The sequence below is a fragment of the Nicotiana tabacum genome, chromosome 10, assembly GCF_000715075.1.
Source record: "Nicotiana tabacum cultivar K326 chromosome 10, ASM71507v2, whole genome shotgun sequence".
NCBI lineage: Eukaryota > Viridiplantae > Streptophyta > Magnoliopsida > Solanales > Solanaceae > Nicotiana > Nicotiana tabacum.
This window is the reverse complement of record NC_134089.1, coordinates 112,201,700-112,226,273: the sequence shown is the minus strand read 5'-3', so window position 1 is coordinate 112,226,273 and position 24,574 is coordinate 112,201,700. Positions and strand designations below refer to the sequence as shown.

General features: G+C 37.3%; 2 protein-coding genes across 2 annotated transcripts; one reads left to right on the top strand and one right to left on the bottom strand.

The window, feature by feature from the left end:
• The first annotated feature begins 5,837 nt into the window (after positions 1–5,837).
• LOC107769801 (uncharacterized) lies at positions 5,838–13,718 on the top strand. Its single transcript, XM_016589059.2, has 6 exons — positions 5,838–7,602; positions 8,407–8,547; positions 8,738–10,496; positions 11,187–11,467; positions 11,732–12,567; positions 12,658–13,718. Exons 1-6 carry the CDS (start codon positions 6,262–6,264, stop codon positions 13,607–13,609), a joined length of 5,310 nt encoding a protein of 1,769 aa, XP_016444545.2. The 5' UTR covers positions 5,838–6,261; the 3' UTR covers positions 13,610–13,718.
• A 995-nt stretch (positions 13,719–14,713) lies between these two features.
• LOC107769780 (E3 SUMO-protein ligase MMS21) lies at positions 14,714–21,640 on the bottom strand. The gene is made up of 7 exons (XM_075223200.1): positions 21,447–21,640; positions 21,284–21,355; positions 18,739–18,849; positions 18,552–18,662; positions 15,863–16,002; positions 15,194–15,279; positions 14,714–15,121 (listed from the first exon to the last, which is right to left on the bottom strand). Exons 1-7 carry the CDS (start codon positions 21,540–21,542, stop codon positions 14,979–14,981), a joined length of 759 nt encoding a protein of 252 aa, XP_075079301.1. The 5' UTR covers positions 21,543–21,640; the 3' UTR covers positions 14,714–14,978.
• Between the last annotated feature and the right edge of the window lie 2,934 nt (positions 21,641–24,574).

Below are 24,574 nucleotides of genomic sequence, written 5' to 3'. Positions count from 1 at the left end.
TATTTTTCTCCAAGTAATGCACATAACATGACAGTGTCCTTTGGGATTATGAAAATCCCGTCAGACTTTGGACAAGGTTTATCTAAGTGGGTTGTTACGTCAATAACGCTTCAACTCGTACTAGGTTTAGCATTATGCATGTACATTTCAAATTGGAGTGGGATTTCTAGAAGGGTCTAGACTGGTACTCCCAAGTGGACAACTTGAGAGGGAAAGGCACGGGACCATCTACTGCATAGCTGATCGACTAGTCTGCCACAAATAAGCCTTTCCGATTTAAAAAGGGTGATTTCAAGAAAGCACGATCACTCATCAAGCGTCGCTATATTAACGAGTGGAGTATGATGTGGAGCATGATTTATGCAGAAATAGCAACACGTTTCTAGTTATTTATCATGATAAGAATACATAAAAGTAGTAAATAACATAGTATAGGTGATCATGAAAAGAAGAGAAAAAAAAGAAAGACAAAGAGAGGAGTCAGTTTAGCTCATGAAAATGTGAGAGAACGTAATGAAACAGGTAGGAAAATAGGGATGGGAGAGTCGTAATATAGCAGTCTTAAACAAGATGAAGGAGATGGAGAAAGGTCATACATGTCATAGCAAATAAAGGAGAATAAGGGAAGGGATATGCATGGCATAGCTATTTAAAACAAATAAAGATGAATAAGGGAAGGGATGCGCATGTCATAGCAGTTTAAAACAAATAAAGGTGAATAAGAAAAGGTATATGCATGTCATATTAGTTTTTAAACAAATATAGGAAAATATGGAAAGTAAGCCACATAAGTCAAGTTCGTTATGGTAAGAGCCTAGTATCCCCAACAAAGTCGCCATGCTGTCGCGCCCCATTTTCTTGCGAAAGTGATTTTCGACATGACAACTCTTTTAAAGGAGGTATTAAAAGAGAAGAGCCGCCAACTAACGATTTTAAGGTGCGTTAGGGCACCTATTTGCAAATAACTCTGTTTGACTAGTCTATGTCACCAAAGATCGGGTAAGGGCTCTAGTTACCTCGAAGAGAAAGTGTTAGAAACTCTTCGAGGTCCACAATTATGGATTATGTAATTAGGCTAGGTGATCAAATAAACAAAGGAAAATATAGAAGTCGAAGAGCCTTATCATAACACATGATAATCAATACAAATCTTTAATGGTTACAAGTCTACAACTGCGTTGGTCTACATTAAATTACTAGGTGTAAATAGCAAGCATAAAAATAAATGGAGGAGAGTCATAAGTTTTTTAGCCTAAAGGATCACCCCGTGAAACATAAATAATACTTCACAACTCACTTGAGGTAAGGGTTATTCATATAATTTAGCGAACACAGACTATCATCCCCTGCTATCCACTTACTATGTTGAAGTTGTTACTTAAAGGCACTCTAATTCAATTCTAAATCGTATCCTATACGTGCACTACCTGTCCCATACCTGTGGTCCAGGAGGCTTTGGACCTCTATTTGGGTGGTTCTAGACTTTACCTAAGTTGCTCAAAATGATAAAACTAATTGTGCATTCAAAACAAGTAGGACTGCATATAATAGCAAATAGTGGCTCATGTTAGCCTCCACGCGTAACAACAAAGGCATGCAAACAAGTTCAAGACTACACAGTAGAGAGTTTCAGGATTAAGACGTATTTGAGGCGTTAAGTCCTATGGGCATGATTTCTATATGATTATGATTTCTAGTATTATGCAGGCAATACTACAATTTTTAGACTAATGCTTAGGTAGATTACAGGCATTGGAAATTCTATAGGCATAATTTTTAATTGTTTGCGAATTGAAACCATCCCAGAATTATGAATTACCAGTACTGATTTTATAGACGTGCGTCTCAAGAAGGTGACAGTATCCTATATGCAGGATTTCTAATAGTTGATAACTAAAGCAATGAAACAACCTTAAAAGTCTAGTATTAACAACGTTGATCTCGTAAACAATTTTTAAGCGAGTGACAATATCCTATAGGTAGGATTTCTAACCATTGACAACCAGGCTTGATTTTATACACTTTACTCTTTTAGGCATGTCATCTAGGCGAGGCAGTGTAATGAAAACAACATGGATTAGTGTCTTATAGTCATGATATCTAGATGGGCAGTATACTAAAAGTAATAGAAGCAATCGACCAATGTATTATTTGAAGTCATATAGGCATGGTATCTAGGTTGACAAAAAATATATGTTATACATCCTATATCCATACTGTCTAAATGCACACTAGTAACATAGAATCGAGTATGGTAAATACTTGAACTAACATGTTTGAATAGTGTGCAAGTGAGATATGCGTGATTCCTATTGCCATGATTTTTATTAATATGCAGAAATAAAGCAAGTTAAACAAAGTAGCACATAAAGCATGTAAACCATATAGATGTGTTTTCTACCCTTTCACGTGAATATTAGAATACCTCAGCCCCCTTTCATTAATCTCCCCATTATTCATTATTACAAATTATTACAAGCCCAAATGACATAGTATAAACCTAAATATGACTAGTTACAGGATGAAACCACCACAAGCCCAATAGAACAAACACAGGCCCAATGCAGAACAACCCAGGGATGTCCCCAACCTTCGATGGTCTTAATCTTTGCACAACAGCAAACCCATACACCGCTTACCATCACAACTTGAGTTCCATACTCAAAGCCAACATGTATGGCCCAACAATAGTCCTAACAAATAACCTTACTTACTCAAATCAGCCATACAAGTGACAAAATATTCATAGAATTAACTAAACAACTTAAACACTTAGTTTTTAGAGTTGTGGATAACAACAACTCTAGCCAAGACATATAAACATGATCAGGCTAGATTGGGAAGCACACAAGGCAAATTTATGCTCTTAGTTCTAGTGACAAAGTTTAAGAGTGACCTAATTGACCACATAGGATAGTAAACCATTCCAAAGAGTTTCAATAATGAAGCATGATCCAGAGTCTAACCTAGGGAATCTTAGATAAAGGTCTAAAAAATTCAAGCAAGAGGCAAACAAAACACAGTCAACATATGAAAATGTTCTTCATGAAAACCCAAAGGAACAAAGTATTAGAATTAGCTCACGCTCAAACAATTTCTTAATGGAACCCTAGCATGCTGAACATTAATCATAATATAAGAGACATGTAAATTCTCAAAAGCAAGTTAGGCTAGTATTGAACCTGATACTAGTTGACCATATATGAGAGGAGAGACTAGTTATGAGGTTTCCTAAGGTCTCAAACACTGTTGAAGAGCACAAGATTGCATAAGTCCAAGCATACATTAGAACTTAAATAGCATGGAAACATAACTAGTACAACATCAGGAACTCAGCATGTTGGGCTGGAATGACTTAACAAAGTCTGGCACATATGTATTGATTATTACAAAGATATAAGACAGAGTAGGGAACATGCATTAGTTTACAAGTAGCAGGGAAAACAGGTTTAGGCTAGTAACATGATCATGAGTTAACTCTAGTGAAATATTAAGTTATACATGAATGACTCAGCAAGAATTAGAAAAGGTTCTAGGCATGACTCGTCTCATCACAAGAGTACATAACAAAGTAAGAAGCTAAACTCAGAAGAAGGAACAATAATAAGCATTAAAACATACACATTAGAGCAAACAGATTTGAGAAAACATACTCAAGACAACAAATAGGCAGATTCGATTACTAGAAAGCATAGAGCCTCAAGAATAGCTCCAGAGTAACAATAGCATGTTGATTCATAAAAATCTCAGAGACATAGATATGCAGAACATGAACTCAAATGAAAGAGAACGGAATTGCAAAGGTCATAGGTACTTACCAGTTACAGATTAAGGAACAAGTAAATACGAAGCATAATTTCAGTAATACTCTAATGTCAATAGCAAATCGAATAGTAGAACCCAGGAATCTCAGTGCGTCGGAGTTCCCAAGGGTTTCGAATGAACCCCAAGAAGTGCTCACATAAAGGAAGGTTCAATAATTGAATTCCGGTGGCCTTGGCTTTCAGCCGGCCAAGAAATTGAGCCTCGGAGTGGTATAGTATGTGTAAGAATAAGAGAGTAATAGTAATTTTTCAGTGATTCATAATCCGTCCAAAAGGGAAATTGGGGAGGGGTTATATAGTGGTAGAAATCGAACAAGCAAACATGGAAAATAATTAATCAATCACAAATAAGGAAATAATATCACATGCAATCAATAATAGAACTGGTAAAGAAAAAAAATTGAAATTTCAAACCCTTGTTTGACGAAAATCAATGATTGGCCGAAGATCTTGGTAAATCGGACATATATAACCCGGTAGTGAGTGTATATAGGTGAAATATCATCTAAATCTCGAAGGTATGGAGATAATTATGCTTGATTTAGGACCGTATACTTGCCAAAGATAGGCAAGTATTATGTGATACCAAAATTGTGTAAATAATAGAGAGATCGAGCATATATGGAAGAAAAATCATGGAGAGATTCCATATTAGAACTGAAATTGGGGAGGATAGAGGAGGCGACTGTTAGGGTTTGAGAGGAGAAGAGAGTAGATAGGGTTCAAAGGCGATTGTCTCTAAAGAATGGTGCTAGGGTTTGGGGCGAATGTAATTAAAAAAGGTGTGATTATCGTGGACCGGTCTAGATTAAAGAATAGGCGGGGCGGGTTATTTGAAGTGCGTCGCGACCGAGTTAATCACAAGGGTCGTTTGGATTGGGCTTTCGGGTTATTGGGCTAAGGTGTGGGTGTTTGGGCCGCTAATTCAGTCAGAAAATGGCCTGGTTTGGGTCATATTTTAAAATGCATAAATTGGTTAAAACAAAAATTATTAAAACGTCTAATAAATAATAAAAATTATTATTTATGAAATAAAAAGCTTAAAATTAATAACTTAGAATTATGAAAATATAGTTTGCTATTTTGGCATAACTAATATAATAAATGCAACTATTTATAGAATATAGACTATTATTTGCAAAAATTGTGTAAATAGCTAAAAATACAAATGTAATTATATAAATGAAGTAAAAATATTATGAAACACATATGTGAGTGTAAATAATAAATTTGATTAAGTCATCATAAAAATAATTTGAAGGAGTAATTAATATACATTTTCAAATAATTTAAATGCAAGAAGTCAATTTTAAGCCTTAAAAATTATGAAAAATCATAGAAAATAATTGTATGACTCTTGTAAATTGGTGATGATGCAGGAATGATATTTTAAAAGCATATATAACTTTTATAAAAATATGAGGACAAAATTGGATATCAACATTATTCACATTTTTAAAAGCATTTTTTCGCTATTTCAGAAAGAAGTATAATATAATTTATGTTATTTGGTTCCACATATTTAAATTTTAACTTTAGAGAATGCATTATTTTAGTCAAATTTAACAATTTTTTATCAAATTATGCAATATTTAGGGAATTAATAACATGATTAGAGGTTGCCAAACCGGAAGCATCAAATCCAATTAGATATGTTATTATTTCTATTTTTGTTAGGCTCTCTCCACCTGCTTCCTAACGTATAACACGCACCAAATTCTTGATACTTTCCGCACTCGTGCGAAAAATTGAAACTCCACACCCTTTTATACGAAAAAGAAGAAAATCAATTTGGCGGTAACGTTTGGTGCGAAATACCAATAAAATTTGCAATTCACTCTGTTCTACAAAACCCACACGCTTCTAATCTAGAGCGTGTTATCCACCTCCAGAAATCAACTTAAATAAGAGCCACGCTTACGTGCTAACAGACCATGCTTACTAGACGTGACTTCCACATTCATTAGACGCGCGTGGGTATTAGTGATATATCACAACGCTTTCAAGTGAGAACCCTTCTTCTATATACCTCCGCCTCAGTTTCTTTTTCCTCGTCTTATAACAGCAAAACACCAAGAAATTTCAGCAACAATAGCAAAAAGCATAGACCAAAGGATATAGAGAGAGAAAAAGAAAAAAGAGAACTGAACCAAACGAAACCCTAACTCATGAAGCCAAAACGTGAGAAGCAAAGTCGATGATTTTCAACTTTTTTCCCGTTCGCTGTATGATTTTGATCAATCAATTGAAGGTCAGTCGCATTATTTTATCTAATTTACGGTTTTTCAGAGGTCCAATTGAACAAAAACAAGGACATTCGATCCTCATTGTTGCTTATTGAGTGTGATAATTACATAGGGATTTGATTTAATTCTGAAACGCGTAATTTTTATATATATTGGGGTAAGGACTGTAAAATTAACGTATATATATTGTCATGCGATTGTCGCGGACGGCGTCGGTTGCAAGGAGAAGCAAGGATAAGAAATTGGTAAATTCTAGGGCTAAGAAGAAACACAAAAGACTAGACGCTATTTGTGAAAAAGCATATAATCACAACCATAATGATGTCGTGGAGAATGCCGAAACGATCGAGTGGAATGTCGATGGTGCTGAGCTTGAGCTCCGTAGGAGCACTAGGGCTCGAAAAACTCCCGTTTTGCTCGATGCATCGCCTCCTCCCCCGAAGAAGCGAAGGAAGATTGATAGGGGGAGTGGGATGAGCAGTGGTAGCAGGGTGGAGAAAGGAGCTGCGGTGAAGCTGGAGTTGCCTTGTTCGACTTCCAAGGATTTGGAAGAAGGCTCTAGGGCTTGGCAATCGAGATTGAGATCTAGGACTAAGGGTGCGGGTAACAGAAAAAAGAATAATGTAAAGTCGTCGCCAGTGGGTAAAAGGAAGCTTTTTCAGGATCTTGACGGGTTGAAGGAAGAAATGGAGTTAGAGGTTGGAGAGTTAGATAAACAAGAAGCTCGTGAATGTGAAAAGTCAACTATAGTTAAGTCGAAGAGACCTGGAAGAGTAAAAGCTTCGAATATAATGGTTACTGAGCAGCAAGAAAATGATACAGGTGGTGGTATGGAGGATGGCAAAATGATAAACCTAGAGGAGCTGCTACAAGTGAGGGATGAAATAGATGACGACTTTTCAAAGGCTGGATTTATGGAGGGAGTTGAAGACGGCAATGTGCCATTGCCATTAGTTAGTGAAGATGAGGATCAGTTAGAAACTTGTGTAGTGCCAGAAGAATGCCACACAACTGACCAGGTGGGTACTCTGGAACATGATTTACAAGGTAAAAATGAAGTGAGTGTTGGAGTGAATGATCAAAAGGATGCTGGGGGAGGTGGTTTACTTGCTGATGCTGAAAAAGATGGCGGCACAAATAAGCAAGCTAAAGATGGAGTTAGCAGAGTTGATGATACAGAGGAAAATGCTGAAGGTGTTTCTGGTGATAACCCTCTGGAAGTGGAGAAGGTGGTCAAAACAGATTGTGCTTCTGATCTTATTTTGAGAAAGCGTCGAATTAGAGAGGGAAGACACTGTGGTTTGTGTGGAGGAGGTACTGATGGTAAACCTCCAAAAAGGCTCGTTTATGGGGCTGCCAGTGATGATGAAGCACATAGTGGGTCCTCCGCTTCTGATGAACCTAACTATGACATGTGGGATGGATTTGGTGACGAACCTGGCTGGCTTGGGCGTCTCCTGGGGCCCATAAATGATCGCTATGGTATAGCTGGGATTTGGGTTCATCAGCAATGTGCTGTATGGAGTCCAGAGGTATGATACATTTCCCTACTCAACTTTATTTCCCTTAATCTATGTCTTCAATTTAATACTTGATGAAATTTCAACTGCCTCATCCAACTGTCATACTAGAAACTTGGTCTTTTACATAGTGAGATTTGGGGTGAAAACAAAGAGCAAGCATTTTCAATTTTGTTTCAGTAAAAAGGAACGAGGAGCATGCTATTATTGGTTTAGCTATAGTGAATTTGGAAAAGATGAGTTGAAACAAGTGCAATAGATGCAACATGTCTTTGAAACAAGTTTGAAAGGAAGAAGAAGATTGTTTGAACTATAATAGTGGTCAGCATATTTCTCTCAATACAGAAGGGGAGTAACTCTCAGTTCCATGGTATAATTGAGACGGTTTTACTCTAGTTTCCATTAACCTTGTGTGGTTTGATTCTTTTCTTCATTCATTTTCTTTGATAAATATTTTCTCCATTTTCGTCCAAATAGATAGGAAAGAATATTGAAGATTCACATAGCCAAATTCAGCTAGCTTTGGACTAAGACGTAGTTGATTGATTGATTGATTTGACTTTTCTCCATTTATATTACTCATGTGGTGTGTTTATAAAAGTTATTAGGCCTCACTATTATCATCTGCAGGATGCATTATGATGGAAATACTAGTAGAAAGTAAGCAGCAGACTGAACTGTTTAATTTCAGTTTCTATTGTTTTGTATTGGTATATGGCCTTCATACTATCTGGATTCTTTCCTGATTGGGTCCTCAATTTCCAAGTCATGTTTTCATGGGCAATGCATAAATGCTACTTTTACTTTCGATCTCAGGTTTATTTTGCTGGTTTGGGATGCTTGAAAAATGTTAGGGCAGCGCTCTGTAGGGGAAGGGTTTTAAAATGCAGCCGCTGCGGAAGGCCTGGGGCAACAATTGGTTGCCGTGTTGATAGATGTCCAAAAACTTATCACCTGGTTAGTTTAAATTTCCTGAATCATGTCATACTTCAATAGCTCAAGATAGACCACTATCTTGCATCTCCTGATGCCTATTGATTTTTTTACTTTTGGTCATTGCTTCTTTGCTGTATCTATATATCTTGATTACCTCACTTCTTGTCAGTGTAATATTAATTTTCGACTAAGCATGCATTAAATTTTGCAGCCTTGTGCACGGGCCAATGGCTGCATCTTTGACCATCGCAAATTTCTCATAGCCTGCACAGATCACCGCCATCTCTTCCAACCATATGGAAGTCACTATTTGCAGCGTATAAAGAAATTGAAAGCTAGAAAAATGAAGTTTGAGCTGAGAAAGTTGTCAAATGATGCCTTGCGCAAGGATGTTGAAGCAGAGGAAAAGTGGTTGGAGAACTGTGGAGAGGATGAAGAGTTTTTGAAACGTGAAAGCAAGAGACTTCATCGAGATCTATTGAGAATTGCGCCTGTATATATTGGGGGCTCAAACTCTGATGCTGGTATACAGTTTCAGGGTTGGGACTCTGTTGCCGGGCTCCAAGATGTCACCCAATGTATGAAAGAGGTTGTTATTTTACCTCTTTTGTATCCTGAGCTCTTTAGTTCTCTAGGGCTTACACCTCCTAGAGGAGTTCTTTTGCATGGATATCCTGGGACAGGGAAAACTTTGGTAGTACGGGCACTGATTGGTTCATGTGCTCGTGGTGATAAACGAATAGCATATTTTGCCCGTAAAGGAGCAGATTGTTTGGGGAAGTATGTTGGTGACGCTGAGCGTCAGCTAAGACTTCTATTTCAGGTAGCTGAGAAATCTCAACCATCTGTCATTTTCTTCGATGAAATAGATGGTTTGGCACCTTGCCGTGGTAGGCAGCAAGACCAGACCCATAATTCAGTTGTCTCCACTTTGCTTGCTCTAATGGATGGTTTAAAATCTCGAGGTTCAGTTGTTGTAATAGGAGCCACAAATCGTCCTGATTCTGTTGATCCAGCATTAAGGCGTCCGGGTAGGTTCGACCGCGAGATTTACTTTCCACTTCCATCTGTTAAGGACAGAGAAGCTATTCTCTCCTTGCATACAAAGAAATGGCCTAAACCTGTCTCTGGACCAGTACTCAAGTGGATAGCTAGCAAGACAGTGGGCTTTGCTGGTGCTGATTTGCAGGCTCTGTGTACTCAGGCAGCCATAATTGCTTTAAAAAGGAGCTTTCCCTTGCATGAGCGACTCTCTGCAGCGGTGAAAGTTTCCAATGCTACATCTCCCCCTCTTCCCAATTTTAAGGTGGAGGAGAGGGATTGGGTAGAGGCTCTTACATGTGCACCACCTCCATGTTCACGTAGAGAAGCTGGAATGGCTGCTAATGATGTGGTTTCAGCGCCTCTACACACCTTTCTTGTTCCATGTTTGCTAAAACCACTTAGTAGATTGCTTGTATCCCTTTATCTAGACGAACGCCTCTGGTTGCCGCCCCTATTCTCTAAAGCTTCTGAGTTGGTAAAAGACGTTATTCTTTCTCAATTGGTTAAGAAGAAATTACCATGCAATAATTGGCAGTCCTACGTTAATGATTTGCTTCAAGAACCAGATGTTATCAGTCAGATTGAGGATCACTTTATACGTGCCAACATTCTGGTTGGAGATGTTAGTGTTGGTGGTTTTGATGCTAGTGATGATGATATTGTTCACAGTCTCACTGATTCTGAACTATCAAAGTTGCAGTGTGCAGGGGCTCAGCCTAAATTGTTGAAGAATATCTTTCATATGCCTGGAAAGAAATCGGGATTTAGAATACTAATTTCTGGAAATCCAAGATCTGGCCAGAGGCATCTTGCTTCCTCTCTTCTTCATTGTTTTGTTGGTAATGTTGATGTCCAGAAGGTGGATTTGGCCACCTTTTCTCAAGAAGGACATGGAGATGTCATTCAGGGGTTGACACGGATACTCAGTATGTTCCTTCTCTGTTTTTATTTATCTCACTCCTAATGGCTGGAAGTGCTTACTGGAAGTACAAACATCTACTGGACTTGCCTTTATGAGTTCGAGATACCTTATTTCCATGATGTGATATCAGTTCTCAAAGCATTTTTATACCCAGAAGTTCAGTTCCATTCCAAAGAGAGATACCTTATTAATGGGCTTCCATCTTGTGAAAGTTTTCCTTTAATTATCTTCTGAACTTGTTACCACCACTAGGTTTGCAACATTGGTGCTAACTTCCTTGTTACATGACTCTACAAAATTCATTCTGAAAACAGCTATTATCAAGGTTAATTGTGCTTGCAATCAGAAACACGTGAAAGTTATTTAAAATTCGAGTCGCGCATATAACTGTTCATAGCCCTGAGGGATGTTGGTAATATGGCTCCTTTTTTGGCTGTTTTCTGTGTTTTGGTTCTGTATCAACATTGTCACATGGTTGTGTTTTGTAGCAATGAGTGCCAATATGTGTGTGTGTGTGTGTGTAAATCCATCCATCAATTGATTTTTCTTGTTTGGTTTTTTTGAGGGTGCTAAATGATCAGTTGTGCATGAATGACCCCTGAAAACATTGCTGGTATGCTATTTGTTTTAAGTTTATGCTTTTGATTTTTCTCATCTTGCTGAAGGAAGTAGTAAATTTGTATCTCTTGTGCAGTGAGATGTGCTAGTTTGGGGAAGTGCATGATATTTATGCCAAGAATTGATTTGTGGGCCGTGGAGACATCTGATCAAGTCTATCAGGAGGATAGTTGTTCTTCAGTAAAGCCTGAATCAGTAGGCAAGGAAGCTCATTTGCATAATAATGGTGACGATGAAAGGAACTTTAACCATAGTGCTGAACAGGCTGGGGATGCTCTCAAAAGAGCCTCATATCTGTGGAGCTCCTTCGTTGAGCAAGTGGAAACGATATGCGTGTCCACATCTGTGATGCTTCTGGTATGTACCTTGTCTCCTTAAATTTGCCTTGAGATTTTATATATCTTTCCAAATATTATGTGAAAGGAGTACACCTTGATATTTTTTCATATTGTATTAGCAAGTTTGCATGCGAAAACAAAAACTGCTTCTGGCATACAATGTGATTCTCTTTAGTGCTTTTAAAGGCTATCCTAGATTGCACAAATGCTTTACAACTTTTAATCATTAAAGAACTTACTCTTTTGCACCCACCGCCTTCTGTTTCCTGTTTCCCTTAAACAGGCTACATCCGATGTACAGTTGGAAGCACTCCCTGTTAGAGTGAGGCAGTTCTTTAAAAGTCAGATGTTGAACTGCAGTATCCCAATTCCCTTGGAGGATTCAGTTTCTAGATATACTGAGCAGCTTGATAGAAATTTTAATCAAGAATGTCTGATTGATTCCTCAGCAGCAAAGTTGTCAAAAGATTTAGCTCAGCACTTCATTCAGCTGATTCATCGTAAAAACCATGTCCACTTGCACACCTGCAATAATGAAGCTAGTGACAAATCTGAGGGCAATGTTGCCGTAGAATGTCAGAGGTCAGATCTTAGACCAACCATTGAGCATGTGCATAAACAATGTCCAATTCCTACTACTGCAATAGTTAACAGTAGAAATGTAAAAGCGAAATCAAGCTTGATGTTAGCAATTACCACATTTGGCTATCAAATTCTGCTATATCCTCATTTTGCTGAACTTTGTTGGTTTACATCCAAGTTAAGAGAAGGTCCTTGTGCTGACATAAATGGACCTTGGAAGGGTTGGCCATTCAATTCTTGTGTTATTCGACCTATTAACTCAATGAGAAAGGTTATCCTTTCTTCCAACAATACTAAAGGCAAAGAGAAATATTGTATGGTGCGAGGCCTGATAGCTATTGGATTGTTGGCATACAGAGGCAAATACTCATCCGTTAGAGAAGTTTTTTCAGAGGTTCGAAAAGTTCTCGAGCTTCTGGTTGAACAGATCAATGATAAAGTTCAGAATGGGAGGGATAGGTATCAATTTGGTCGTCTTTTATCGCAAGTGGCTTATCTTGATGACATGGTTAGTAGCTGGGTTTATACATTGCAGAGGTAAGTTTGGCTCTACTTGTAGTTCGTGTAAAGTTTCTTTTGGCTTCTTATTTCCAGCCTTACATCTAATGCAAATGGCTTTACTTTCAGTTTAGAGGGAGGCTCTCAACTCGCAGTGGCAAACCCAAAGATTGGTTGTGCTGGACTTCCGGAAAGCGCTAATGCTCCTGAGGATACACCTCAAAGGGAGGGAGGTCGTGAGCTAGAAGCATCCCTTGACAAACCGGAGACACTGGAAACATATCGGCCAGAACTAACTGCTGAAAATTGTAGTCGTGTTAATCCAGAAGCACATTCTAATGGGCTCATGGAGTTAAATATTGATGATGTGCAAGAGGATGGTAGTAATTCTTCCAAGGACAGGTGTGGCATTGAGCTTTCCAATTATAGTATGAGTTCCAACACAAATGGAAGATTGCCCACTCCAAACAATGTTCAAATTGGAGATAGCAACCAAAAGTCGGTTGGCAATAGCATAGGTCTTGAATGTTCATCAAATAGATCTTCCAATCTTTCAACTGACTCTAGTGTAGTGTGTTTATTTCGGTGCTGTTCTCAGTGCCTGCTGAACCTTCAGTGCACCTTGAGAAAAATGCTTTCCCACGAGTTGGGACTAAAAAAGGTTGAGTGTATGGTAGAGGATGCTTATGACTTTCTGGCCTCATTAGCTGCACATCTTCATTCGGCTTTGAGGATTTGGTTGCTGGCTAACACTTCAACTTCGCTTGATGAGAAGCGAGTACAAGAAAGGCACAGTGAATACTTTGAATGCAAGGAAACTAACATGTGTGGATGTCGAAACTTAGGGGACAATTTAATCGAGCTAAGAGATTGTGATTGTCATTTGAAAGGCAATGGCATAACTGAGAAATGCAAATCTTCTCAGAATTTGCCTCAGGAGCTTGATACTGAGTTTATCCTTAGAGATGGTGTACTGACCAACTTAGACAAGAAGGGTGTTTCTACTCATTGTAAATTTGAGACGTTATGCCTTTGTTCTCTTGTAGAGTGGATAGTAATGAGAAAGGAACCTTTTGATTGACTGGCATATTCCGAATTTTTTTGTATGACTGCAGAGTAAGAGTGGAACTACGAGATGTAAAAATCAAAATTTTGGTTTTCTATTTCATTTTGATTTGATTTTCTTATCAGCTTCAGTGATCAGTAGATCGACTTCTTTTGTCAATTTTCCGTATCCTTCAACTGCTGCTGCTTTTGAGGTCCTGTACAATGTATGATGTTATCCAAAAAACGCAATTTCATTGTTCACTAATATTTAAATTCCAAAGATTATGAATTGATTGTTGTCGAGCTTGGAAAGAATTAATTTAGAAGAACGAATCTTATTTCAGATTCTGTCTTTATAAAAGTTTATCAAAATACTGTTTGTATGTTATTTTAAGACCAGGTTGGAACATAGAAAGCTGTAATTCTTCTATCTCAATTTATATCGCATATTTATTTTGAAACACTGACACTTTTCATTATTAATATTAATGTTATATAATACAGTTTTTAGAACTCCTATTAAAATTTTAACTCTTACCAACCTAATATTTCAATCGTTTAGTTTAGTATTTCTTTAACACCGCGCCGTAATACTCTTGTTGTTGGATGTAAAACATCCAAAAAAGGAAAGTAGGATTGCTCTGGCTGGAACCAGTAGTTGATAAAGCGGCAACCACGTGACTTGCAAGTGTTACGCCCCACATACGCCTCTGCCCCCTGCCTTTAGGCGGCAAAATGGCAGTTTCAGAGCCAATTAAACAAGGGAGACCTGTCAACTCATGTTCCAAAAGCAGTTATTGAAACGGGTCCTTCTCAAGAACCACTTTGGTCCCAAAAGCACATGACACAACCGAGCCTGGGTCAAATTGTTGCAGCCAATTTCGCCCACTGGTTCATCCAAACGCTCATTTGATGGTTCAAGCAAGAGGGGTCCAGTTAGAAGCACCGGTTTTCCATATAGACAGGATAAATAATTCCATGACCTCTCTAGTTCTGTGCATGCCCTCATTGCGATAGCACTAAAACTCTTCAATGCCATCGTGACATGGTTAATTTCTCTGCTCTGTCACCCAGAGGGAAAGCTTCTTACCTTTTGTTTCCAGACTCCGTTTTAAGTTTTTTTTATATAATCACAATATAAAAATCTGGACCGCCAGTTCTTGAACAGAAAATGGTCCATTGGCAATTTATACAAGTATGCACAAGTTGTTCCTTTCCAAAAATTACAAAACTTTAATTATCCCCTCTTGGAAAAGAGGAAAAAAATAGTTTTGCCCCCAAACTTCCTAAAGATTAAAACATGGTTTCCCATTGCTTACACAAAAAAATAAGCTGTTCATGAGCAGACCCTGTATATTTGGACATATAAGAGGGTCAACAGTCTGTCAGGGCCCCAAATATCCTCAATCCTCTTCATCAAGTGTAGTAAAATCCTCTATCGCATCAGGTCCAGCATTTTGCTTACTCATGGAGCGGACTTCATCAATTTCTATAAGTAAGAAAGGGTCACATAACACCCTTTGAGCCTGGAGAACTTTAGGACAACCTGAAAGAAAGTTAACTTTCATTTAGTAACTGAATGAACAGAACCTGTGTTGGATAGAAAAAGAACAAATACCTGCAACGGGACATTGGCCACGTGAGGTTTTGGACTTAATAAACTGCAGAATAGCCTTCTTCTCATATATATGCTTGCAGTCCATGCTGCAAGTAGAGCAAAATATGTAAACCAAATATCAAAATTAACATGTAGCAATTGAAATTTGTAAGACAAATATCAATCAGCCCATTACTGCTATAACACGCCTGCATACAAGAATACTTGGTAAAAAGTATAAAACTCAGTATGCAAATAAAAATGAGATTGTGTATGGAATCTCTAATGTGGGAAGAAGAAGAGAAAATATAAGGAAGCATTCCAGCACCCTAATAACTAGAAAAAAGAGACATATTTCCAGTGCGCATTACAACTTAATAACAGAAAGAGACTACAATAAAGCCGATCCTTGGCTCACAGTTATATAAGAGTTAGTTATTATATAATGGTAAAAAGCCATGTATGAGACAGAAACACCGAACTAGCAAGAGGTTCTACAGCATCTAAATCGAGAACACGTAAGGCAATGAAGCCTTAGCATAGTCGCAAAGGTGGGAAAGTAGATTATATAAAATATGAATGTAAATGCAAAGTACTTTCTTCAGTAACTATCTACTAATGCTAATGTCTAAAGTACTCTCTGCATTGTAAACCTAGATATATGAAGTAAAAGAAGGATATTCACTATACCTACGAACTGGATCTACAAGTTCAGTAACAGGCTTTCCACTTAGCGGGCAAGTCACATTCAGAAGGTTGCACTGCATACTGGTCATTACTATGTCCTCCTGCTCTTCACCTGGCATTGGCTGTCCCGCATGATGAACATGCTGCAGAAGAAAGAAAGAGCTCAATTACCCTTAAGTTGTTACTCAACAGTGGCCCCTAACAAAAAGGAGGGGTTAAAAGATTTAGAATACAAATTAATCAAACTATAACTGGAGACTCCAAATGGATATAGTCGTCTGGTGCACATGGTTAAATGGAAAAGAAAGATGCTGATTTCAGAGGAAAAAGCCTCCCCTCTTGCTGGGACCATACTCCCTCTTCTTTTTCCTTTTCTCTTTCATCTTCTTAGCCGCTCTTTTTTCTTTTTCCCTTTTTCTTTGGCTTTGGCACGGGAGGGTTATTTGTTCATGTGTGGCCTCTTGTTCACAGAAAACTATCACAGTAGCATTTATATAATACCTCTGCTGCTCTGTATAAGCTAGGAAACTGACAACAAGCAAAGGAAACTGCTATGACCAGTCCACCATGTACTACAAGGACCCTTTGAACATGCTAAAACATTGGCGCTCACAGGAAATGGATCTTTTATTTGGGGGTGCATTGGTGTAGCTTTTCAGTAGACTGCTAATTTAGCCAGTGAAATCACAACTCTTGTTTTTGGCAACATCACACAGTGAGAATCCTCCGGAGCCCAGATTGGTGCTTTCCTTGTCAGTTGGAGAAAGGTCTTTAATCCAATCCTGACAATTATTCCCATGTACTTATACTGGAGATCAATATACCATTAGAACTTAGTCTGGAATGGGACACCAGTACAAAGCTTAGCTATTTTCCAAGATTCATGTAAACTTTGGACCAAGGAGATCTGGTACTAAGAGCTTAGAGCTAGACATGACTTGCATAACCCACTCATATTTTCTTCTCCCGTAAAGGAGTTGACCTTGACGTGCTGAAGAAGATTAAAGTTGAAGAATGAAAAAAATCATGAAGTTAACTTGTTCAGTGTGATCATTCACGTGCAGAATTCTTAATGCAACTAAGAAAAATCATCTAAAATTTTTCTGGACCTCGAAAACAAAAAGAAGCATTTTTGGAATCAAAGTCATTACATCAGATTCAATCAGAAAATACTCGAATCTCTTATTAATCCCTAAACATCCATTTTAGATTTTGGTATGGTAATAAAAATTAAAGTTCACAACACAAAATTCTGTCTCTCAATAAGTTTGATCGAGCACTAAAGTGATGAGACAAATTCAACTATCTGATAAATTCTCAAGAAGCTTTGTATTTCAAAACAATTTCTAAAGAGAAGGAAACGCTACTGCGAAGTAACTTGAGAAGGAAACAATCTTAAAGACTTTCCTAAGATAGAGGAGAAGCATAAGGTCAATAAGGGCTGCAATAACAATGTCCCTTTAAATTGTTATGTAGAAAACAAGCTTCTTACTAAGCTGAAGACGACTTACAATACAAATAAGTTTTAGTTGTTTAAAGGGACCTCCCTCAGCTCATTTGGGACTGAGGTATAGCAGTTGTTGTTTGTTTAAGAGAACTTCTGCTGCTTCACCTTCACATGATAAACTTTTAAGTATCAAATATCTGGAATTTGGTCATAGAAACAAATAGAAAGTTTCTTTTCAGAAGATATTTGCTAGATGTACTGTGGTATTGTTGAGTTGTCCCATATTGATGGGATTTGAGGTCTTTGGTCTCCTTATATGGTCTTGGACAATCCTCACCTCACAAGCTAGCTTTTGAGGTTGAGTTAGGCTCAAGGTCCATTTATCATAGTATCAGAGTCAGGCCCATCCCCATTATTGTTATAGATGTTGGGCCCCCATTTAAGTTGTCCACACTCCAATTTGCAGGCCTAAGCGTGAGGGGGTGTTGAGTTGTCCCACATCGGTGGGATTTGAGGTCTTTGATCTCTTTATATGGTCTTGGGCAATCCTCACCTCACAAGCTAGCTTTTGAGGTTGAGTTAGGCTCAAGTTCCATTTATCATTTAGTTAGAGCCTGATGCACATTTCATGGGACTTAGAGGTTCTTTTGTCCACTATGTGGTTCAAAGTTGTAGGCCTCATAGAACAGGAGACCTCTATGTGCTCTTAATTTATTTTGGCTATCCTGAGACATCGACACCAGGTCCTCTTCTCTGTGCTCTTGTTCCATATTGGTAGGTAGGGGTGGCAAAATGGTTAAAAAAAAAGAGTTAACCATCCATATTATCCACTAAAAAATGGGTTGGATAATGAACTTTTTAAAAATGGGTCAAATATGGATAAGAACCATATTATCCATTTAGAAAATGGATAACCAATGAGTAACCCATGGATAATCAATGGGTCTAACTTTTACATTTGTAAAGCCTCAAATTGGGGGTTCCTCAAGTTAGGGAGACTAAGAATTCTCCCAAAAGTGATTATATGCAAGAATTCATGGATAATATGGTTACCCATATTATCCGCCGATTAACCCGTTTTTTATCCGTATTAAATATAAGTAGGGTCAGATAATTGATCTGTTTTTTCATTACCCATTTTCGACCCGAACCATACCCGACCCGACTCTGTGCTCTTGTTCCATATTGGTGGGTTTCTTGTAAACAAGAAAGCAGAAAGTTGTACAACTAAGGAGAAAAACATACCCAGATGGCTTCCCGGAATTGTCTCAACAAAGGCTGGCTCTGAGTGCTAGACAATGATCTAGCCTTTGATTTTGCAATTTCTTCATCAAACTTCTTCTTAAAATTTGTTGGCTGCAGACAAATGAAATCTTAATGGTCCAAGCTGAGAAACAAAAGATCAACATATATATTTTGGACGAAAAGTCACCTCTGGCCCAGGCTCTAATTCATCACCTATAGACTGAATTGCCTCGGAAAGATGCATGCACTCATCAGACGCCTCCAACAACTGAATAACACCAGCTTCGAGATCCTTTACCTGCAACAGTATAAGACAACCTCATCTACAATCCATCAAGAAAGAAATTGTAAGGTTTCCTAATGAGCAATATTTAAAGTCAGTTTTTTATTTATTAACATCAACATTGACATTAAACCACAGCATCTGCTAGTTGTCTGTATTAAGAACATATAATTCACCAAAACATTCTGAGAAAACTAGCATTGTGGCTCTGTCATCAAACATCACATTCTGATAGGTGGAATCGAGTACTACAATGAATTTTTCCTCAGTTAGTATATCCATAACCTTCAAATTAACTTAGTTCAACCAGTATTTTCTTCAATTTCTAACGAAATTTTCAGTTTGTATTGCATATTACACCGGCACCAAAAGAAACACAATGGACTGTGTATATTAATGATTATTGTCAGAAACTAAACACAAGTGTGACTTATATAAATGATTGGTAATACTAACTGCTTGTTTAAACTTTTTATTTTTTGGGTAACCATATAAAATTACCATTAACACCAAAAACAATTACACTTATAAGGCAACCTTAATCTGACCACAGATCAAGACCCCCAACTCCACAATATCTAATTACACAGTAGACGTTGGATAAAACTCCTACACCTATAAGCTTTCTTTGACATCCTCATATGATCTACTCTCTCTGTAATTTCCCTCTTAATTTGTGTTACTATCTCTAATCTATGTACATTTTTGCCTTGAAAATTTTTAAAACTCCGAGCTCTCCTAGTGTGGTATATCACTGCTCCATTGACTGCTGCTATCACCTCTTTTTTAAACTGCTTCCAATGCTTTCTTTTAATCATTTCCAGCATCAACTTGAAATCCCCTTCCTGTACTGATTGTCCTATCCACTGGTTGATCTCTTGTCTAACTGCTTTGATCCAGCCACAGTCAACAAACAGATGCTCCTTTGTTTCCAGCTGCTCTGCTTCGCACAAGCTGCAGTTTATGTTTTCCACAGGGATTTGCATCCCTATTAGCCTTTCTTTGGTAAGTAGTCTCCCTTGAATTGTCAACCACATGACAAATCTATGTCGAGGTAGAGCCACAGCAGTCAATACCAAGTCTGTTGTCTCTAATCGTGGTTGCTGATTTATCATAGCAAGATAAGTGTTAGTTATAGAGTAGCTACCTCATGAAGTTAGGCTGTATCTGTCTTGTGAATACCATTCTTGCATCTCTCCTTTTAGGGAGTTTAACTTCCTCTAATACCAACTACTATCTATAGGAGGAATATGTGTCCAAATATTACGATCAACTTTCATATATACACCATGAACCCATCGCACCCAAAGGGACTCTTTGTTCATTACCAATTGCCACAATAACTTTCCTACTGATGCTATGTTCCATATTTTACAGCCTTTCACATTCAGACCTCCTAGTTTCTTTGGGCAACAAACTTTCTCCCATGCAACCAATGCTACTTTCTTCTGACCCTCAGTCTTCCCCCACAATGTGAAGCTGTGAACAAATAACTAGACATAAGGAAGGGGAATCCACAAGAATGTCAAGATACAAGATGCAAGAGCCCACAATTAGTTAACATTTCATGCAACAAATATTTGAAGTAAGCCTTTCACCCAGTTCAACTTTCCATCTTTGGCTTTCAATAATAACATAAATAGTTTTAAGAACAAATTTATCTCAGCCTATTTGGTCTTTTCCAGCAAAACTTAAATGGTTTGCTAGAATTTTACCCCCTCCCAAAAGATTGTGAGATTTGCAGTACGAGTGTTAACACATGTGAGTTCCAACATGGATTTCTTAGCTTCTTTTAAATAAACTTTTACAATAAACTACACAGAGAACACTTCCATACTTAAAAATGTTTGAAATTGTGTAGTCAAAGAAAAGTTGTTTTAACACTCCAAATGGTAATATTACACATTTCTATACACAGAAATGCTAGTCTAAGTATTAATTTTTTATGACGGTGGTGTTCGGACCAGCTTGCATCTCGACTACTCCACTGGTAGCAACTACCTCCCACCAACACGAGCGTAGAGTAACTCTGGCTTAGGCAAATAGGAAGAAATCACCAAGTGATTTTTGCTTATGCTGGGATTTGAACCAAAGACCTCATGGTTCTTCTTCCACTATATTGAAGACTAGGCCACATGCTTAGGTGCGCTTGCCTAGTAGTATTATTTTCAAAGCTTTTTGTGAGCCTAAGTTTGTTCATTTGACCAACACATCAAGTCACTGGAACGGACTGACTAAGATAAAGTACAAATTACCGGACCTACTACAAGATAGCTGATTATTAGCATTCAGACTAACCAAGGTAAAAGGTAAAATATTAAGGTGAAAGTCAAATTCAATAACACTACGTCTTCCTAAAGGTATTCACTTATTACAACGCGAATGATGGAGAACATTTGAGAATTAAAAGTAAATGATGAACATATAACTAGGGTTTATCATGAAGTACCATCTCGGTTCTCTCATCTCTCTCCAAATCCACCGCGATATCCTTCATCATGGTCACAGCCTTCCTAATTTCCTGTAATACAAAACGAAATCAGTCATATTAACAACTAAAAGAAAAAAAAATTAGAGGTAATTTCAAAAGTTGCGCGCGCAAGGTATGATACACGGATGAGGGATTGATTGTCGGAGTATATCGCCGATGTATGAGATCTAATTCTTCCGGCAGCTACGCCACTGCCAGCGCCGGACGTCGACGCCATTCTGAGTCTTTTACGAAGTTGTTTCGACTGAGAGACTGGCTTTTATTTGTTCCTTTTCTGATTTGGAGGGAAAGAGCGAGCTTTTTTGATAGTAGGAGCGCGAGGACAGAAGCCATTTTTTTTGAAAATACACATTTAGGCATAAATTTTGTATCTACTACAAAGAGGTCCAGAAAGTTCCATTTATGATGCGCCCCCCCCCCCCTCCCCTCCCCCCAAAAAAAAAAATTTCAATCATTTTAATGTAACGGGTATTATTTTGTTCACTTTTTACCTTTGGTAAAGAGATAGTCTTTGATGTTATTGACCCGATTCGAGGGGCGATTCATTTTTGGCTATATAAATATTTTCACAAATAAACTGTCCAACATCATATACAAAACATATTGAATTCTTTTTTAGGACTAGCATTATTTTGACACATATTTTAAACTTCTACTATCAATCTACCATGTTATTATAATTAACAATGCGATAAATATGATGGCTGCAACTTGCTTGGTCCATCTTCTCAGCAAAAAAAAAAAAAACAAGAATATTACTTTCAAGATGTCCATTAGCCACTTGTTGGTATTAAACATTTATCGCCTATCAAAGGAAAAGAAAGAAACAAAAATAGGATTGATGTAAATTTGATTAACAAAGATGATAGTACAATTGAGAGTATGAAATTCGATCTCATTTGATTTCCCAAAATTCTTATTCATTTTACCAAGCTGAACGACAGTTATTGGACCCTTCTTCTAAACCTATCAAAGCATAAAGCTCATTAAATTGCAGATTATTAGCCTCATGAGCATGTACCCATGTAGTACTATAGCTGATCACATCTTGAAAGCTAGAGCTCCCTCTTTCCTCGCAACAACTAGATAGTGAAACATCACATGAAGGAAAATTTATTGCACTCTCTCCATTTAGTGCAATTAACATTTGGTTTACTTTTTGCAACTCCCCTCGTAGACGTTCAGTTTCTTTTTCCAATTGTAACTTCTCAGATAATGCAGTTTCAAGCTTGAGCTGAAGGGCATTATAGTCAATCTCCAGATTCTGATTCTTCCACCTAGCTCTCCTGTTTTGGTACCAAATGGAAATTTGTCGTGGAGGAATCCCTAATTCTCTTGCCAATTGGAGTTTTTTCTCCGGCTCGAGCTTCTTAGTTGAGTCGAAACTTGATTCCAAAAGCTTAATTTGCTCTTGGTTTAGCCTCTTTTTGTTGTGATTTGGTAAGGACTGGTATTTTTGCAAATTTTGAGAATTCATGTTAGAGAATGATGTAGCTTAGGAAGAGTTTGGGATTTGGAATCAAATGATAGAGTAATGATTTTCTGTTGTTCAATACACATTTATATAGGTGTAGAGGTGACAAATGAATAAATCGGGTCAAACATGAGCAAGTTATAATGGAACAAATTAACAAACAAGTCATATGACCAACCCGTCCATATTATAGTTTGCTTGAGTTGTCAAACAATATGTCATAATCCAATTAGTCCAACTCATATTTGATCTCCCTTCCTTTTTTAGTGTTACTTTTTGGAGAATTTTTTTTTGTAAAATCCTATGTATTTTTCTTAATTTATTACCTTGAGTTCTTCAAATCTAATTTATATTTGCCGCTTTAATCCAATGGCTTGATGGGTCATTTCAAATTTAATTCATAAGATCAAATTAAGCAAGTTTTTAAAAATGAGTTAATTTTGGCATGGCTAATATAAGAAATATATGCAAAGGCTTCAATGCAATTGTAACCAGATTGAGTTGTTATTAAACTATTCTCATAGTATTTGTTTAATCAACATGGGGATGCTTCAAAAGATTGTGTAAAGAAAGAAATATACGAAGAGATGGATATGGCTGACTTCTCATGCAGTGAGCTTAAGTGTTCACGTGAAGTTGGTCCTACTATGTTAGGAGCGAACAGTATTAATTTAGTAAGTAATTACAGTATTTAATTTTATCTGTTACGGACTAAAGAGTTGCTAATCAAATAAAGTAGCAATATCTTCTACTTTTTAGCCAAAAAAATAGTAATATCAAACTAGTTCCAATCTTGATTTCATGTACTTGGTCTTCTTTTTGTTGCTCCAGTACAACATTATTTTATTTACAGAAAGAAAGCACAGAAAGAGAATAGGAAATAAAACTATCTAAACTAATTTTATCCATTTTTCTTCCTCATCAAAACTAAAATTAATAGCTTTATATATGCAACATATTTTTAATTTAGTCTTTATGTTTTTCTTTTCAAGTTCTTATATATAATTGCTGGAGCTTTTTGATCAATCAAGTTTTCTTTGGTGAGAAACTATTACTTCTTAAAAGGATATATATATATATATATTCAAAGAATATACACACCATATATATACAAAATATTATAAGCGAATTAATTCCAAGCGTTTGATTATTCATATTGACCGCTTTTGTATATCTCAACATCGTTAGTAAACAGAAGCTGAAATTACTAAAGAAGAAGCTTAAGACACTCAGAACTCAGTATAGTCACTCAATTGTAGCAGAAGCTGAGGAGGATAAGAAAGCACTAAAACAAGCTCAGATACAGTTGCAGAGCAGTCCAACGAGTGCAGCTCATCAACAAACTGAGGCTCAAGCGTACCCAAAGTTCAGACAGACATCCTACTTGGCTAAAATCTACTTACAACAAAGAAGTAAAGCTACCTGGATAAAGTTGGGGGATGATAATACTAAGTATTTTTATTCAGTAATAAGGCATAAAAAATTAAAGCAGACCACTACACAGCTAAAAAATCTCAATAGGAGATTGACATATAGATCCTGAAATTATTGCAGATCTATTTGTCAATTACTATAAAGAGTTGCTGGGAAGGAGATCACATACTAGAGTGCCAGCCTTCAATAGCCTTTTGAGAAATGGCCATGTTCTTACAACTGAGCAACAAATCACATTAGCAAGGCCTTTTGCGGAGAAAGAAATGAAAGAGGCAATGTTTCAAATAGATGGAAATAAAAGTCGTGGTCTAGATGGGTATGGTAGTGATTTTTACAAGGCA

What these genes read in the sequence shown, in the direction of transcription:
- LOC107769801 (XM_016589059.2), top strand. Translation starts at nt 6,262, where the DNA reads ATGCGATTGTCGCGGACGGCGTCGGTTGCAAGGAGAAGCAAGGATAAG. An exon ending in GGGGTTGACACGGATACTCA is followed by an intron (nt 10,497 to 11,186) that starts GTATGTTCCTTC and finishes TCTCTTGTGCAG; the next exon opens with TGAGATGTGCTAGTTTGGGG. An exon ending in TGGGTTTATACATTGCAGAG is followed by an intron (nt 12,568 to 12,657) that starts GTAAGTTTGGCT and finishes CTTTACTTTCAG; the next exon opens with TTTAGAGGGAGGCTCTCAAC.
- LOC107769780 (XM_075223200.1), bottom strand. Translation starts at nt 21,542, where the DNA reads ATGGCGTCGACGTCCGGCGCTGGCAGTGGCGTAGCTGCCGGAAGAATT. An exon ending in ACAATCAATCCCTCATCCGT is followed by an intron (nt 21,356 to 21,446) that starts GTATCATACCTT and finishes TTTGTATTACAG; the next exon opens with GAAATTAGGAAGGCTGTGAC. An exon ending in AATTAGAGCCTGGGCCAGAG is followed by an intron (nt 18,663 to 18,738) that starts GTGACTTTTCGT and finishes ATTTGTCTGCAG; the next exon opens with CCAACAAATTTTAAGAAGAA.